This window comes from Megalops cyprinoides, chromosome 4, assembly GCF_013368585.1.
Source record: "Megalops cyprinoides isolate fMegCyp1 chromosome 4, fMegCyp1.pri, whole genome shotgun sequence".
NCBI classification, from domain to species: Eukaryota; Metazoa; Chordata; class Actinopteri; order Elopiformes; family Megalopidae; genus Megalops; species Megalops cyprinoides.
This window is the reverse complement of record NC_050586.1, coordinates 28,738,911-28,755,133: the sequence shown is the minus strand read 5'-3', so window position 1 is coordinate 28,755,133 and position 16,223 is coordinate 28,738,911. Positions and strand designations below refer to the sequence as shown.

At 43.3% G+C, this 16,223-nt stretch overlaps 1 protein-coding gene across 2 annotated transcripts in view; it reads left to right on the top strand.

The window, feature by feature from the left end:
• cemip2 (cell migration inducing hyaluronidase 2) overlaps positions 1-11,449 on the top strand; it is a 41,662-nt gene extending 30,213 nt beyond the window's left edge. For both annotated transcript variants that reach the window (XM_036526534.1, XM_036526533.1), the window contains exons 15-24: positions 561-716; positions 1,796-1,973; positions 3,522-3,737; positions 4,153-4,364; positions 5,351-5,533; positions 7,336-7,555; positions 8,159-8,260; positions 9,055-9,200; positions 9,728-9,834; positions 9,933-11,449. In XM_036526534.1, coding sequence (XP_036382427.1) covers positions 561-716; positions 1,796-1,973; positions 3,522-3,737; positions 4,153-4,364; positions 5,351-5,533; positions 7,336-7,555; positions 8,159-8,260; positions 9,055-9,200; positions 9,728-9,834; positions 9,933-10,132 — 1,720 coding nt within the window. In that variant the 3' untranslated portion in view covers positions 10,133-11,449. The remainder of the gene's footprint in view (positions 1-560; positions 717-1,795; positions 1,974-3,521; positions 3,738-4,152; positions 4,365-5,350; positions 5,534-7,335; positions 7,556-8,158; positions 8,261-9,054; positions 9,201-9,727; positions 9,835-9,932) is intronic.
• The last annotated feature ends 4,774 nt before the right edge of the window (positions 11,450-16,223 follow it).

Sequence of the window (16,223 nt, the reverse complement as noted above, 5' to 3'; positions counted from 1 at the left end):
CTTTATTTTTATTCCTCTTTATTCCTTTTTTATTTTTTATTTCTTTCCACATATTAACACATTCAGATGTGTTTACCAGATGGGGTATTTGTGTATATGTACGCAGTTTGACATACACTGTGAGTGGATTTGTGTTGTAAAACATTGATAGAAATTAACAGCTGTGGAGTTACCACATTTTTTATCACAGTTCTACCCCATCATCAGTTGCTGTGAAATAAAGTGCAACCCAGGCTTTTTATTCCGTCACCAATCAGCAGTTCCCATGTGTGCAGGGAGTGGCATGCACTTTATACCAATGTTACATAGCCAGTTACACTGTTGGGATGGCTGGACAGCCAGATAGAGAGAGGGAGATGGAAAGTTTGGCCAGACAGACATGGTTACACCCTCAGACGCTGTGAAGAGTCCCTCTGGTGAATTCTGATGCATGATATAGTGGATGTGTCAAACAGATTGTAGGTGACGTGATCTTGTGCGGTCTCTGTGGCCTTTCCGTGAGGGGGGCATGCCGTCTGGGTTCTTGACCGCATTGTTTCCGTTTTCACCCCCCGAAACAGCGATGGCACCTACCCGAAGGACGAGGGGTCCAGCCAGGAGGTGACCGAGTCCCTATTCGTCGGCGAGAGCAAAAACCGTGGCTCCAACGGCGGTCAGAACAAGTACTGGGGCGTCGGTGGGGTGGACGGCAAACCCAGGACGCTGCCCAGGAACAAGTGAGACAATGCCCTACGGGCAAGCGAGCAGCACGGCCTCACCCTGACTTTCCCACCTCCTGTTTTCAGGAAAAGAATAGAAGCGTGGAGTTCCATTGTTTACAGCATGCGGTTCTGCTGTCATATGAAGTATGTGGTGCCAGTGGTGTTTAAAATGGCATGTCGTTCCAGCGTCTGTGTCCTTCTCTTACAGCCTGTCATTCTCTGTGTTCTCTCCAGTATAAAGTAGGGCTCAGGTCCTCTCTATGACTGCCAGCCTCAGTAGTAAACAATGTGAGAATGAGTATGCGGCTAGGGGGAGGGGCACATGGAAGAAGGACAAAACAAATGCGTGAAACTCGCCAAGATGCACAAAACTGTTTCACACAACAGACTGCATTTTTTCTCTCTCTCTCTCTCTCTCTAATAGACAGTGGACTGTTTTTCATTATCCCTAATCTGCTTTCGGTGCCAGAAATTCGCTCAGAAATGCGGTCATTCCTGCAGTAATCAGGGGAACGCTATCCTTAAACCCGCTGGGCTAGCCTCTACATTTGGCAAGTCCCACAGGCAGTAATTAGAGGGCGAATAACCAATCATTGCATTATTTAATGTTTTAGCTGACACACTTACCGAGGACAGCTTAAAATGCTAGCAGATTTACACCGCACTTTTTGCAGTTCCTTTTAGTAGCTCAGCTGAGGGTAGCAGAGTTGCCAGTCTGACACAACGATTGAATGTGTGAAGAATGAACTTTGTAACTCTCCCTGGGACAAGCATGTCTGCTGAGCAAGTGAATGATAAAGTGAATGATGAATGAGTTAAAGTGCCTTGCTCAAGGGGCACAGCAGCATTGTTCAGCCTGTGATTTGAACTCGTAGCCACCTCGTCATTTTCCTAACCTCTTCACCACATCAATAGCACCCCAGTCAGGGCTGTCACCCGACAACTGACTACTGACACTGTGACACCATGCCAAAGATTAAATGCACAAAAATTACCAGGTGCTTTCCTAATGCATTGATAAAGGGGAGTTTACAGGAGGGCTTTTGGATCAGAATGTGGGGGGCTGATTGTGACCCCTCCCGCTCTCTCTGCAGGACCTTCCCCATTCGGGGCTTTCAGATCTATGATGGTCCGGTCCGACTCACCAAAAGCACGTTCAGGAGCTACGTCCCAACCTCCGACCGGTTCACTTCTGCAGTGGGATTCAACCTGAAGAACACCTGGCAACTCACTCCCAGGAACAACCTCTCCTCTGTCAGCTTCCTGCCCAGCGTGAGTGCCGATTCCCCCCAATACCCCACTATGCACCACGCCACGCCCATGACACCCCCTTTCCAGACACAGATGTTCTCCCCTTGTATCAGAAGTAAACGTTTAGCTCTCCAGTTGCTTCACCTGCTCATGGTCAACCATCTAATTTATTAACAATGAAGTTTACAAGAATTATTATATACGCCATATCAATTTTAATCTCTCTGTTACAAATGTCCCTGTCCAGGCTAGTGTCCTGGCAGACCACTGTGTATATTATAGGATCCCATTCCCCACTGTCTAGTTTGGTGTTTTTATTAAATTATCAAAGCTGCAGGCTTTTATGGCTGTCCAGACCCCAAAGCTTATTTACTGAAAATCAAGATGTTTGAGGGGATATTTTATCAGGACCTACATGTTTTGTGTTTGTGTGTGAGAGAGTGTGCATATGTATGTCTAAATCATGTGGTTGTAATTTACGTCATCTTGAGCATTGTGTGTGGAAAAGAGGCCACAGTTGGCCTTGGTTCGTCTGTTCTCAGCGGTCCTGAGTAGGGCTCCTGGTCTTCACTGCAGTTCTGTGCTTTATTGCCTCTAACACGTGGAGACTCGATACTTTTATTGCGTCCAATTCTCCATAAATGTGGAGGGTGCTGTTTAACCACTGAAACGTATCCGGTAGTGAACACAAACCTGGGCTGCCAGGGTCACAAATTTTAACCACTGGACTGCTATAATTACTGTGGCGTTGTTCAGCCGAACCCACTCTAGCAGCAGCGACTTGCGTCAGGTTCACAGCTTCCCGTGAGCTGGAGCAGGGTTGCTGTATTTCTTCTCATAAATGGAAGTCGCAGGAGGGGTTGTGTTACAGTGCAGAGGACCGCTGTCTCTAACGCCTGGCTGCTGGTCTGGTACGCCGCCTCTGGCCTCCCTTTCCTTTATGGAAAGGGAGGTGGCCTCTCAGTGACAGGCAGGATGATGGATCGTTTCACGTGACTTGAGGAAACGATTAATGTCCAGAGGTGGCCCCTCAGTTTCATATTTAATGAGGCAAAAATGGCCCTGAAATGTGAAAAGATGGTCTGACAGTTGGGCAGTCTCATGACTGTCTCCTGATCAGGTTGGAGTCAGGCACATGCCTTGTATGGTGTTGTTTTTGAGGGGGATGTGGACCTTGTGTTTCTGGTCTTAGCTGTTGTTTCCTCTGTATCCTTTATTCACATCTGTTAGATGTTCATCTCTCTGTCCTGGAAAATATAAAAAAGTTCAAAGTTACTGAGTAGGCAGTTACTGGATGGAAAAAAGAGACCCCATGCATTGAAGGGTTTTTTGGAACTAATTATGAGGTAGAACTCCCCCTGGTGGTGATGGAATGGACTGCAGAACAGATTCAAGAATTGGATGACATAAATTAAGTGACTGTTTCTCTCTTGGCCTGGGTTTCTTCCAGTCATTTGAAAGTATTGTGGACTACAGTAAGTATAGGTCAGAACAACAGACTGTTTATGTGGTGATGTGTTGCCAGTCTATCAAAGCGCTCATGAAAATCTCCTGTGTTCTCTGAGACAGGTGGCCCTGAAGGTGTTCTTTGGCAAACCAGGACAGTGGTTTGAGGAGAACGAGTTGGACGGGGATAAAAACTCTATCTTCCATGATGTGGACGGTTCTGTGACGGGGTACCCTGACTCATACGTGGGGAGACTGGACAACTTCCTTATCCGCCACCCCCAGTGTGTCAACTTCACCGAGTGGAACGGAGTGGTCTGCAGCGGCAGGTATTCTCAGGTGAGAGGAATCTCTGCTGGTGTGGTTTACAGGTGAGAGCTTTCTCAGGTAGGGATATTCTTAAATTCAACGGTTTTCAAATAAGAGGATTATCAGGTAAGATCCTTTCCAGGGAAAAATGGTCTAAGTAAGAAGATTATCTGGTCGGTACATTTTGTTTGATGTGAATATTTTTTATAATCAATTTTATAATCAAAGTGTGTGTTCTTAGTAAGGTTTTCTCAAAACACACTATCCTCTTGTGTGTGTTTTCTTATTAAGTAATATTCTCAGGTTAGAGCATTCATTCATTCATTCATTCATTCATTCACTCTGTCATCAGTTTCACTCACTCTCTTCTGTCTTTCTGTGTCTCCTCATGTTATTTACTCACTTGCTCACTCACTCACTCTCTCACGCAATCTATCTCCCGCAGGTATATGTGCAGACCCAGGGGGCCCCAAACCTCAGTGTGTCCCTCAGCAGGGACGAGTACCCAGACAGGCCCATGGTCCTCAGAGGCATCAACAGCCAGGGGGCGCCGTCGCAGCAGTACCAGCCTGTACTGATGATCGGGAAGAGCTACACCCTCCACTGGAGCGGGAAGGCACCACGGGAGACCGTGCTGTCGCTCATCAACTTTAATCAGTGAGTGAGAGAGCAGAGTGGGAGAGAAAGAGCGAGACCGAGGCTAAGTGAGTGACAGGGAGAGAGGGAAAAACAGAAACAGCAGGAGAAAGAGAGGGAGCCTCTCGTACAGTATCTGCCTCTGGCCTCCCTGCTACAGAGTGTCCTGCAGAGGTCATGGGTTATCAGTTCTGTGTGGAGCACTAGTAACAGAGCAGGTTAGTGGCTCAGTGTGGGGAGCACTAGTAACAGAGCAGGTTAGTGGCTCAGTGTGGGGAGCACTAGTAACAGAGCAGGTTAGTGGCTCAGTGTGGGGAGTACTAGTAACAGAGCAGGTTATTGGCTCAGTGTGGGTAGTACTAGTAACAGAGCAGGTTAGTGGCTCAGTGTGGGGAGTACTAGTAACAGAGCAGGTTAGTGGCTCAGTGTGGGGAGTACTAGTAACAGAGCAGGTTAGTGGCTCAGTGTGGGGAGTACTAGTAACAGAGCAGGTTAGTGGCTCAGTGTGGGTAGTACTAGTAACAGAGCACGTTATTGGCTCAGTGTGGGGAGTACTAGTAACAGAGCGGGATACGATTGCAGGTTTAAATCCTAGGTGAAGATTACTTACAAAAATCAAGAACAATACAACAGCTCACAATAACATGAAAAAATAAGCAGATCATGGTAGACCATACCTTTGTCTTTTAAATAGGTGTGTTAAGTGTTTATTTTGCAATGTTGGTAGTTAGTGGAGGCCTCAGCAACATGCCTGGTGGAAACCATAGCTGTGGAGTAAAAGATGAAACTGTAGGTGGCTAACATAACTTATTGCTTGAGAGGTGTAAGTGGCTACCATAACTCATTCTGAGAGCCACTGCTCTGCACTGCCTCCAGGGTCCCCTACTTTGAAGTTAAAAACAAAGCTGTCTCTCTCTTCAATTTATGCGTCTGTACTTGTTTGCATAGCTCTGAGATAGAAATGCAAACCAAGCCTGAAGCGAGCCCTTTGTCTCTGTCCTGGCCAGGGGAGACTGGGTGCAGATGGGGCTGTGCTACCCCACCGACACCACCTTCCAGATCATGTCCGACACCAACGACCGTCAGAGCAACGTCTTCGACAACATCGAGGACTACGGTCCCGTCAGCTCCCTGGCCGAGCTTGAAAGGAGGCACCTGGACAGGAAGTACTACTTCGACAGAAGCACAGGGTGAGAACAGAGCTGCAGTCTTCTGGCGTTCGGTCATGTGACGGGAGTCACGTGACCTCACTCATGAGGGGTGACTTCCTTGTCTGGTGTGAAGCATAGCTGACATAAGCAGACATGTACAGTACTGCTTATGACTTTTTCTTAATGCAAGATTGGGAAGAGAGTCCGTGGCTTGTCCTTTTTCTCTCAACGCTGAGTGCGGGCCATGATATGAACAGTTTGTGGCTCTGGAGAGGCGTGGAGGACGCTGCCAGTGCTGTTGTGACAGATGGCTTCAGCCTCCTGCTGAACATGTGAACAAACAGAGACGCTCAGCATGCCGTGTGCGAGTGTGTGAGGGTTCCTGCTCTCCCTCCGTCTCCCGCCACGGGCTTAATTAACATAGCTTCCTGCCCCCTTCGCGGTCCACAGTCTCCCTCGGAATAATACAGTGTGTCCCTCGTCCCTCTAATACCTTAATACCCAAATTTCCTGAGCAAATAGCCAAGCGTTTATCTGAGTCGGAGAATGACCCGCAGTGGTAAAGGAAGCCAAGAAAAAATCTTATAACTGATTTTGGAACAAATCGTAAGGATTACAACACAGGGGCCCCCTCTGACGTTATTTATCCAGTTGTTTACTGACAGCTTGCCTGGCATCTCATTGACATCTCTGAGGTTTTTTTTTTTTCATTATTTTTTTTTTTACAGGATTCCTCAGTAATTTCTCCAGGAAATTATTTATCTTTTGCGAAATCCAGCCAGTCTGTCCCCCAAGTGTACTTTGAATCTTGTGCAATACCCTTTTCCATAAGACAAACGCTGAGAAACAAAGCAAACGTCACAGTATACTCTAGCCATGAGTTACATACACTGGTTCATGGTTTAACATTTTGTTTGTAAATGACTGTTTTAGATGTCAGGGAGCCTTCCCTGAAGGAGACAGGGTACATTGTTTTTAGTGACGTGCACCATAATGTGATGAGACTAGTGATAGACACACAAGACACAGATAAGGAGAGTACTACTTTACGGTCACAAGCACATCGTATGAAACACAAGACCATAAAAGTTTAATGGTGACAGGCCCTTCAGCCTGGCTGGGCCCATCATTCTGCCTGGAGTCTGGAATGTATCCAGCACTGTCTCAGGCCTAGATCTGAATTCTCCCAGGGTCCCTGCGGTTCCATTTATAACTCCATTTCCAGTGTAAAATTCACCTTCAATCGCCAGCCATGCCCTCTTGTTGCGATGATAGAAATCAGTTTGGAGTAGAGAGATGATGGTAACACAGGACCGAGACTCAGAGAGGGGTCCTTAGCGAGTGCCAGCCAGTAAGAGATGAAATGGAAGAGAAGTGAGTTTGGGCTGTAAATGCTCTGAAAGCCCCAGGATTATAACCTCACCTCTGTGGAAACACCAAAGCAAGCATGCTTGGGAGATGTGAGACTGCCCCTGAAATGGGGAATAGTAGGAAAACCAAGCCCTACAGTAGCCCCATCCCACTGCACACCTGTACACCTGTACCCTACAGAGCGGTCTGGTGAAGGGACTAATCTGTCTCTGTAGAGCTGAGTACTAATCAAAGACAGACAGGGGAACCATTTATAATGCCTGGGAACTCGGAACATTGCAGGATACCATTATTAATGTCTCTGGTACATTTCAGCAGGGGATTTGAACCCTCAACATTTCGGTGTCAGAGCCATTATTCCATGTCTGAGATGATGGATCTTGGATGCTGTCACTGGGAGGGGTCAGAGTAGTCCAGTTGACAACAGGTTCATTGATTGATTGACACCCGTCCGTCTCCTCTGTCTCCAGGCTCCTGTGGATGTACCTGAGGGCGAGGTACGGCCGGGACGGCTACAGCTACTGCTCGGTGAAAGGGTGCGAGAGGGTCAAGATCACTGCCATGACCCACTCCAAGCAGATCTCCAACTGCATGGCCAAAGCCTACCCAAAGCACACCAAGCCCCCGAGCGCCATAGTACCCATGCCAGAGCGGGTCACAGCGCCCTGCCAAAAGTGCGGAGCCTCAAAGGTACACCCTTCCTCTGAAATCTGCACTGGATTGGTGATATTTAATCAAATTTTTCCTTCACGTTTTTTTTTCCCTCAAGCATCCTCTTATGATCCTTTGGTTCCTGTGAAGCAGAGCCTTCACCTATGCCCCAGAACTGTTTGTTTAATTGTTTAATTGTTAACTTGTTAAATGTGCACCTAAGGATCTTTGTCTTTTCCAAATTACTCCTCTTTCAATTGATGATTGAGGTCATTTCACATCAAATTCACCTAAAAAGGTTAATTGTATCATTGTTAATTGTCATTTTCATTGTGTGAGCCAGCCATTGGTTAATGAGCCTCACCTGTCTAATCAGCAGTTCATTAAATACAGGTTAATATAGGTTAATGGTCTCATTGCTGTGGGTTTGCCCCACTATTCGTTCATTGCCGTAGCAGGTGCCAGTATCCGGGGCAACATACACAGATTGCACAGTAACATTGCAGTGTAAACAGAAACTGCATAAATGTTAAACTGCATATATGTCTAGCTTTAGACCTGACCAGCTGCTGGGATAATGTATGCACTGTAAATGCAGTCATTGTTAGCTGTGCTGCCCGGCTAACAGTGTGTGCCTTTCAGCTGGTCTTCTCGAGTGACCCTGGAAACGTCTACCTCCAAGCGCAGATCAAATCCCTCAGCCACAGCGAGGAGCAGAAGGGCGATACTGAATCATTCATCATTGTGAGTACAGCGCGGCAGCAAACACACACCGTATGCACCATAAACACATGAATAATCTGCACACAGATGCATCTACAGGATGTAGGGTTTGGGTTTGATGCCAGTTGTGTGCACCATTAGCGTAACCTCAGGATTTTCAGTATAATGATGTGTACATCACCATAGTCATCTCCAAATCATGCCTGTGGTTTGGTACTGTAAGTCTGTCTTTATCTTTATCTTTATGCACCTTAAAAATGTTGTGTATTTTATGTGCACTGTAAATATTCTAGAATGTAGAAACTCATGTGCTATATGCAAAGATTTGAAGACATTTACTGTGTGCTTATACTATGTGCTCAATACTCTTCATTTTGAATACTGTGCATAGCATAGAAAATGCACAGTATTGCATTCAAATCAGTATTGGGAAAATATTCTGAATTAAGGAATATCATTAAAGAGGACTCTGTAGGATTAAATAAAATGTAATATTATTGCATTTTTTGGAGTTATGCACAAAAAAGGTTTAGAAATGCAAACAGAGTAAAGAAATTATATCGTTTTTAGTTTTTAAAAACCATTCCAATGGTCAGTGTGGGCAAGTGTTTATTTTATTTACAGTTTTGGCTATGCAGAATAAAAATTAAATTAAAAAATAAAAATGGTATGTTTTGGTATAAACTGGATATAAATTATCATGTCATAATATGTATTTTACAATGTAAAGGAAATGATTTTTGACAGACACAGTGTATGTGAATGTGTCTGCTGTCCTCCAGAAGCCATGTTGGTTTTATGTTATTTTCATAAAGGTGAATGGTGAGAAGCTGGCCTTCACCGAGCAGGGCTTCTTCCTGGTCACTGTGGACGCCTGCACTGGCAAGGTCACAAAGAAGTCATTGTTCACCACGCTGGATCCAAAAATGGAACAGTATTTGAAAACTGGAATTCCGAGGAGGTAAGGCGAGGGGTCTCGGCATCGATGAGTCTTTCAGCCAAAGGAAACCATTAATAAAAAACCAATAACCAATAAAAACCGATAATAAATAACATCTCTGGGGTCGCACTTTGCGACTCCTGCCAGAAGAATGCATTCTGGTATGCTGGAATGTCCCTTCTTAGCACCTCATTTTCTAGTTATGCGGAGCATTTTAAAGAGCTTCCCATCTTGACCTTTGAGGATAAAGGCCTGGTGCTGTGTGTGAGTCATGCACCTTCAGCACAGCTGCCATGATGAGTTACTGGGAGACAGGAACAGTGCCCTGTTGTTGCAGACATGCTAGCACTGTGCGCATGCAGACGATAATGCCATTGAACAGTTGTAACCAGGATTTGCAATTAAGAAACTCTTCATCCAGTTCTGAAACACAGGTGTACAAAATTAACTGGGATTTCCTTTGGCATGCAAGTTCTGCTAGTTAGATTTGTTTTCTGTGAGTAATGACTACATCTTTTTTTTTTTTTTTTTTGCCATGCACATGCAAGGTCGATAGTTCTTCTAGGCACCAGAGGCCAGCTCAGCGGACAGGCCGGCCTGGGGCAGCACCTGGTCCCTCTGGGAGCCGCCAAGGCAGCAGATCTTCATGAGAAAGGTTAGATAGCGCTTCCTCCAGTCTCTTTCTCTCACTCTGCCACAAACACATCAGTGTGTGACTTTTGAACACATTCGCTGTGCTTTTCTCCCCCTCAGAAAGCTTGGCCTTCTTCGGGTTTCAGGGGTCCCAGGAGAGACCCCCCTGGGCTGGTCTCTTCACAGCGCAAGGAACGGAAACCCTTGGGATTCTGGAGAAGTTCCTCCCTGTTGGGCTGGAAGAGTACTCCTGCACGCCTGCCAACCAACCAAAACGGAAAGATCTAGAACTCCTACAGAGGGCTTTACACAACAATTAAACTCTTTTTTTTCCAAATGTGAAAATAGTAAGAATGTGAACTCATGAACTTTATTTATTTATGGCAGAAATGTTTACGGTGTTCAAAGGGTATTTTTGCGTTTCGTCGCGAACCTTGCGTTCTCGGTTGCCATGTGATGCACTTTCTTCAAGACCAGCCATCAGTCCCAAACCCATGCCCTGGAGGAGACGCAGTGTGACAAGATCTCTGGGGGGGAAAAACACAAAAGGAGAGACGAGCTTTCAGACTGAGCTCTCCCTGATTTGCGAATGTGTCTCCATACTCCCTGTGTCTAGCACAGATGATTGAATTTGCTGCAGATGTTCAGGATTCCTGACTCAATATAGTACATTGTGCAGAGTAAGAATGAGTACATTGAAAGGAGAAAATTTTATGACCTCGCCCCCAAGACCCCTAACCCTTTTTTTTAATTGCATTTTTGCAGTTTTGCACGTTTCTGCTTATGTCCATCAGCTAGTCACGGGAGGGCTTTGGAGTATTTGACAGTCTAAATGTTTCTGGTCTTTTCCAGTGATAATACTGTACCACCACACGACTGCTCTTAGTTATGGCAAGTTTGAGCTTTACAATGTTCACCATTGCCATTTTAAACATTGTGTGTGTAAAACTTTGTAAAATACATATTTATGATTTATGCTCTACACGTACACGGGAAGGTATTAGCTGTGTATGTGATGCAGATTCTTTTTTTTCTGTTGGTGTTTCATTTGTAGCCACTGAGAATGAAATTACAACTTAACTAATTTCATGACAAGCATACACATTTTTTTTTCTTTTCTTTTTTTATTAATTACAGATTGATACCAAAGCTAGGTGTTCTGTGTGGCCCAGAAAACATTTCTTGAAGTAAATATGATTGTAATGAAATCAAACGAAAGTCGATTTCCGTTGAAATGGAATTCTCCCCTGCACTGGCTGCCTTGAAGAGATTGCAGCAGGCCATCCAGATGAGCAGTAATTGAGAATTATCTGGATGACATCACAATGCATTGATCTCCAGAAGTTTGTTATGGCAACCGTTCCACCAGCTGCTATTCTCCACATGGTTCTATGACTCACTTCAAGAGGTGCCTTTCAACCTGCAGGGAATCATTAAAAGTTGAACTAATTTAAGTTGGCCTAAATGAATACCAAAACTGTTTGATTGGGTAATCATTGTTTGGAAGAAATCACCTGTTTTTTAACCACTGTACTGTATAAATATTTTTGTATGTTTTTTTTTTTTTTTGTGCTAGGAGGCACAAAACCAAATTTCATAGTTTGTCTCCAAGCAGTGTCTGTAATTGTGAACATAGCCGGAGCAAAAAAAGAGAAAAAACAGATCATTTGTATCAGTCTGACTGGTGTTGAGTATTGAAGTATGAGTGGTGTTCTTCTTGGAGTGTTACATATTTGTAAGATGTTGCAACACTATGCGTGTTCTTACTAAGCCTTTACTTTGAACCTTTGAACATCTTCAAATGCTTTTTTAAATTGCAAAGTTGATAAACATTTATACTTTGTAATAAGAAAATAAGTGTGGATGCTTTTTATTGTGCTGTTTTATTGTACTAAAGGCAAGAGAAGTACGAACAAGCTAAATATAGGAATGAGAAGCGATTGGCACAGTATGTGCTAATGGTGGGGGTGGGGGCAGAACTAATTTAGGGAGGACAGCGATACTTTTACATTGAATATGGAAAAATCGAGTATCTTTTCAACCGTAACTGGTGTTAAAGTCCGTTATTGTATTCTTTAAACATTCTGTATGTTGGCTCCTGCTACAGCTGTGAGCGGAGTCATCCTAATCGGCTATGTTGAACATATTTTGGACCGACTGGTACCAAATCTCACCACTAGATGGTGATGTGGGACTGTCCATTTTTTTCCAGCGACACCAGGGACTGTTGCTGTTTTGCAGAAAAAATATTGTATTAAAAACAAAAATCAATCATTTTTATTTTTTATATATATCTATATTATTATCACGGTAGAACAAAATTAAATGAGAAAGAAATACTAGTACCCCCAAGTACCCCCAGTCTTCTTTCAAACGAAACCGGTTCAGTAGCCTTACGAATATTGCGGTATCTGCCTTTACGCCAGAAGACTGGGAGTTCAGTACTCTGCAGGGTTGCACACAAGACTTTAATGTTTCTGCTAAATCTGCTTCACGATAGTGACAGATGAGGAAGTGTCCACAGCCTGCGGACTGAAAGACCATCGACTCGCGGGGCTGTTCTATCTGAGAAGGCGAGCATACTTTAACCGTGCGTCAAACCATTGCGCACAAAGGAAATACTGTGAATGCTCCCACAGTGAAACACGGTATCCATTGTTGTGTCTATAAAAAAGGACTTAAACAGACCCAATGCGGAACTGTCATTAATATATTTGAAAAGAGTGCGATTTTAACATTTCAAATTTAACACCTGTTTAGGATAAGTAATATCACCTGTTGAACTAGGCGGACATACGTAGCTACATTTGTTTCATTTAAGTCACATTAATTAGAATTTCTTAGATTGAAATCATCGCAGGATACCAGTATGCCCATATCAAATTAAAGAAGGTATCAAAACACATCGTTTTTTCGAATCAATATGCTAATTTGTTTTAATTTCACAAAGTGTAAGGGGAAAATATTCAAGCATACAAAAAACATAACTTTCGGACGTAACGCAAAACCGCAATCAGCCTGAATAAATCTTGGATTTACATCTGATCTCATCAGGCATATGGAAGATAAATTTCAATTTGGGAATCAGCGGATTTTCTGTCATCTTATTCGAATCAATTAAATCTTTGGGATAAACTCCACGGTCCAGTGGGATAGCCCAGATGTCCAAATGCTGTCTCCCTTCTTCCCGAGTCTGTAATTGATCATCACTTATTCTTTCCTCGCCATCTGTGAACTAGAATGTAGTCAATTTACGGGCCACGTGCAGACTATCTGAAACAATGGCAAGTGCTTCATTCCTCCACAATACGCGGTACCATGTCCCCCAACTGGAATGAAATATTCCAAGGCGTGTTTGGAATGACTTAACCAGCTATTTCAAATATTTTATGAAAACTTGTATCATTATGCGAACATTTCGCATCTGTTAACAAATTAGTATGCAGCGCAATGAAACAATAGACTGTGTTGTTCACATTTAAGAACTCACGATTTGTGGTAAATTTTAAATGAACCTTGAGAACAAAAGTTTAGTTTAAATCCGTCAGGTGATGCTTCAAACTTTTTTACCTTGCTTGTGTTACCTGAGTAGTCTTGATGCATCAGTCTACATGTGTGCCGCTATGACCGAGTCGCTGGCACGCACACGTTGTGCCTCCTTCCACGTTTCCTCCATCATCAATTATGCCTTTTTAAAATACGCGCGTGCTTCTGCCGTCTACAGCTGTTATTAATGTCGGTCCCAAAGCTGTTTGGCCCCTCTCACTTTCAGTTTTTGCCATGTTCTCCTTAAAATATGACGCTGATTCAAAGCGTAAAATTGTAAATTGCGAAAGGAACCTCACCAGAAACAACACTTAAGTGTTTATACGGTTATTTAAACGTTAATGTTAAAAAAACTATCGAACTATTGTGGTTCGGTGTTACATAACTGTTTTGGGGCGCAGAGGGAAAGAATTTTGTGGAAGAATTTTAGGTCGTCCGGGGATGCCTTCCCATATCACATAGTCGATTATTATTCCTTTAAATATGTTGTAATCATGTCATTGCGATTATAACGTTTAAGATTAACAAGACGAGGACGAAGAACCTCCATCCTATATAACTGAGATAAACGCTCAAAGCTACAGTATGATAAACAGCCGTTTTATTGAGGGTAGTGTTAGCATTGCTTGGTAATGTACCTGCATTGACATGTTGCCAGGAAACTGATCTATATTGTCACCATGCAATGGGTCGTTTCTCCTTATTGCGTCTTCCTCATTTAAAATTAAGCAATCTTTCCGTAGAGCTGACTACCTTCAGTCTGCTCTTTTTAACAAACTATCATCGCTTAAAACAAACTACCCTGAATCTGCTTTTCTCAACAAATTCTTAGTTAATTAGGTCTCGGTTAATTGAGTTTGATCGAGGCGTGGGTCCCCTGGGCCGGGTTGGAGACACTGATGTAGGCTGCTTCTCGAACATTTGTAATGCAGAGATGTGATTAAGGAGCTGTGCCTGTGATCCAAAAAGTAACAGTTTTAATTCCTAGGTGGACTATTGATGTTGTGCCTTTGGACAAGACACTTAACTAGAAGTACTTTAACAAATATGCTGCTACATAAATGAATAATATGTAAAATATTAAGTTGGCCTTAGTAAATGTCTGTTTTTTTCTTGAGCGAAGTGGTTAAGCCATTTTACCACTACAATTGGATTGACAGACACAGGAAAGCAAAAAAAAAAAGAAAAAAAAAACACAGAAGTTAAGTAATTGTGTTTCATAGGAACTTCTTGCGGGAATCATAATATACACAAAAGTAAAAGGAACTGTAGGCCCACACTTCATACAGTACACAATTTGCATCAATTACTGTAGATGAAAGGGTTGCCGGTGACAGATGTGGAGGCTGTGTCTTGAGTTTAGTCACCAACCGTACTTTGAAACGCTGAACATATTGTCACGACCAAACTTCTCAGATGCACGCCCACTCAAGTACCACCTCGTTGCAATAACGTGCCAGCGCCGCTGAGGCGCACGCAAGAGCGCGATCGTCGGGTTCTCTCACGCGTGTAAAGTGTAAACCAGTACCGAACACGAAACGAACAGACAAGAACAAAGAAGAGCGGCCGCGAGACACCCACGCGCTCCGCGCCCACACCCTCCACGGAAGGTGCGTTCTTTTTTTAACCCGGCATGATATGCCAAGTGGAGACAAACAAATGCGCTTTACTATTCACACAAACTGCGAACAGCCAAGTGCTTCGGTGAGTTCTCAAAGTGCCCCGACCATACACACACACACACCCACACACTGACACTCACTTCCCCACCCGACCTTAGTTTTAAACCGTTGTGTTCCGGTCACGGCACAGCACGTTGCATCAGCTGCAGTGAAGGCTGTCCTTTTACACAAATATCAACTCTTCAAACCAGACCAAATCATTGCACATAAAGTTTCCTGTGGTACTGGGTAAGAAAAATAAAGCGCTGGTGGAGAAGTATGTGTTTATAGGTTTAGGGTTTAACTTTGAAAAAGATTTCAAATGCTTTCAAATTTAATAAGGATCGATAATGTTAATTCTTACCTGAACCACAGGTTGGACATTTTAAAATGGCCTTTCTCAGGGATGCATCAGAAACAATAGGACTGGCACATGTCTGCCCCTGTCATCTTTCACTTCCCTGTTGAGCATGACTATCTGCATATCCACATTAATAATTTATCTAGTCATCAGGTGTGTGCTCAGCCTGATTTAAATAACATGAAAAGAATATTAAAACATATGCTATAAAATATACATATGAGTATTGTGTCACCAGTTGTCCATATTTCATCTTGCACAAATAAGCCATTTTCTTTCTTTCTTCTTTTTCACACCACAGGTATCTGTTGCTCAAATAACAATTAAAAAAAAAAAAAAAAAAAACGCCAACGACAACATGACATGTTACATGAAAAGCTTAAGAGTAGGCGTATGCAGGGTATGCAGCTTCAGTGAGTTTAAATCACAAGAGTAGAAATTAAGTTGAAAAGTGTAAAAAAGTTGCAAGGTTGGAAAGAGGACACAAACTGGTTAGAATATGAACATTTCTTTTAAAATATGATCATTCTAGACAGCTAATTAAACTGTATGCACCATCTTTTTTTCCAGACTGGTGCTTATTAAGCTTGGGCTGTGAACCTAAAGTGGGTCCCAAGCAATTTTGCGCAGGGTTGAAGTGTTGAAAGAATTTTTATCTCTTACATTAAGAGGACATCAGTAGCCAGTTTTCTTCCATCACCACTGTTCACCAGCATAAATTGCACTCAAAGGAACCTTTCTCCCCATTTATAAAATGATTCAAATTCATGCATCATTTACAATTAGAATGTTTGAAGCTTTTCCCATATTATACATTTCATCTTCATATTTACTGTTACTCAT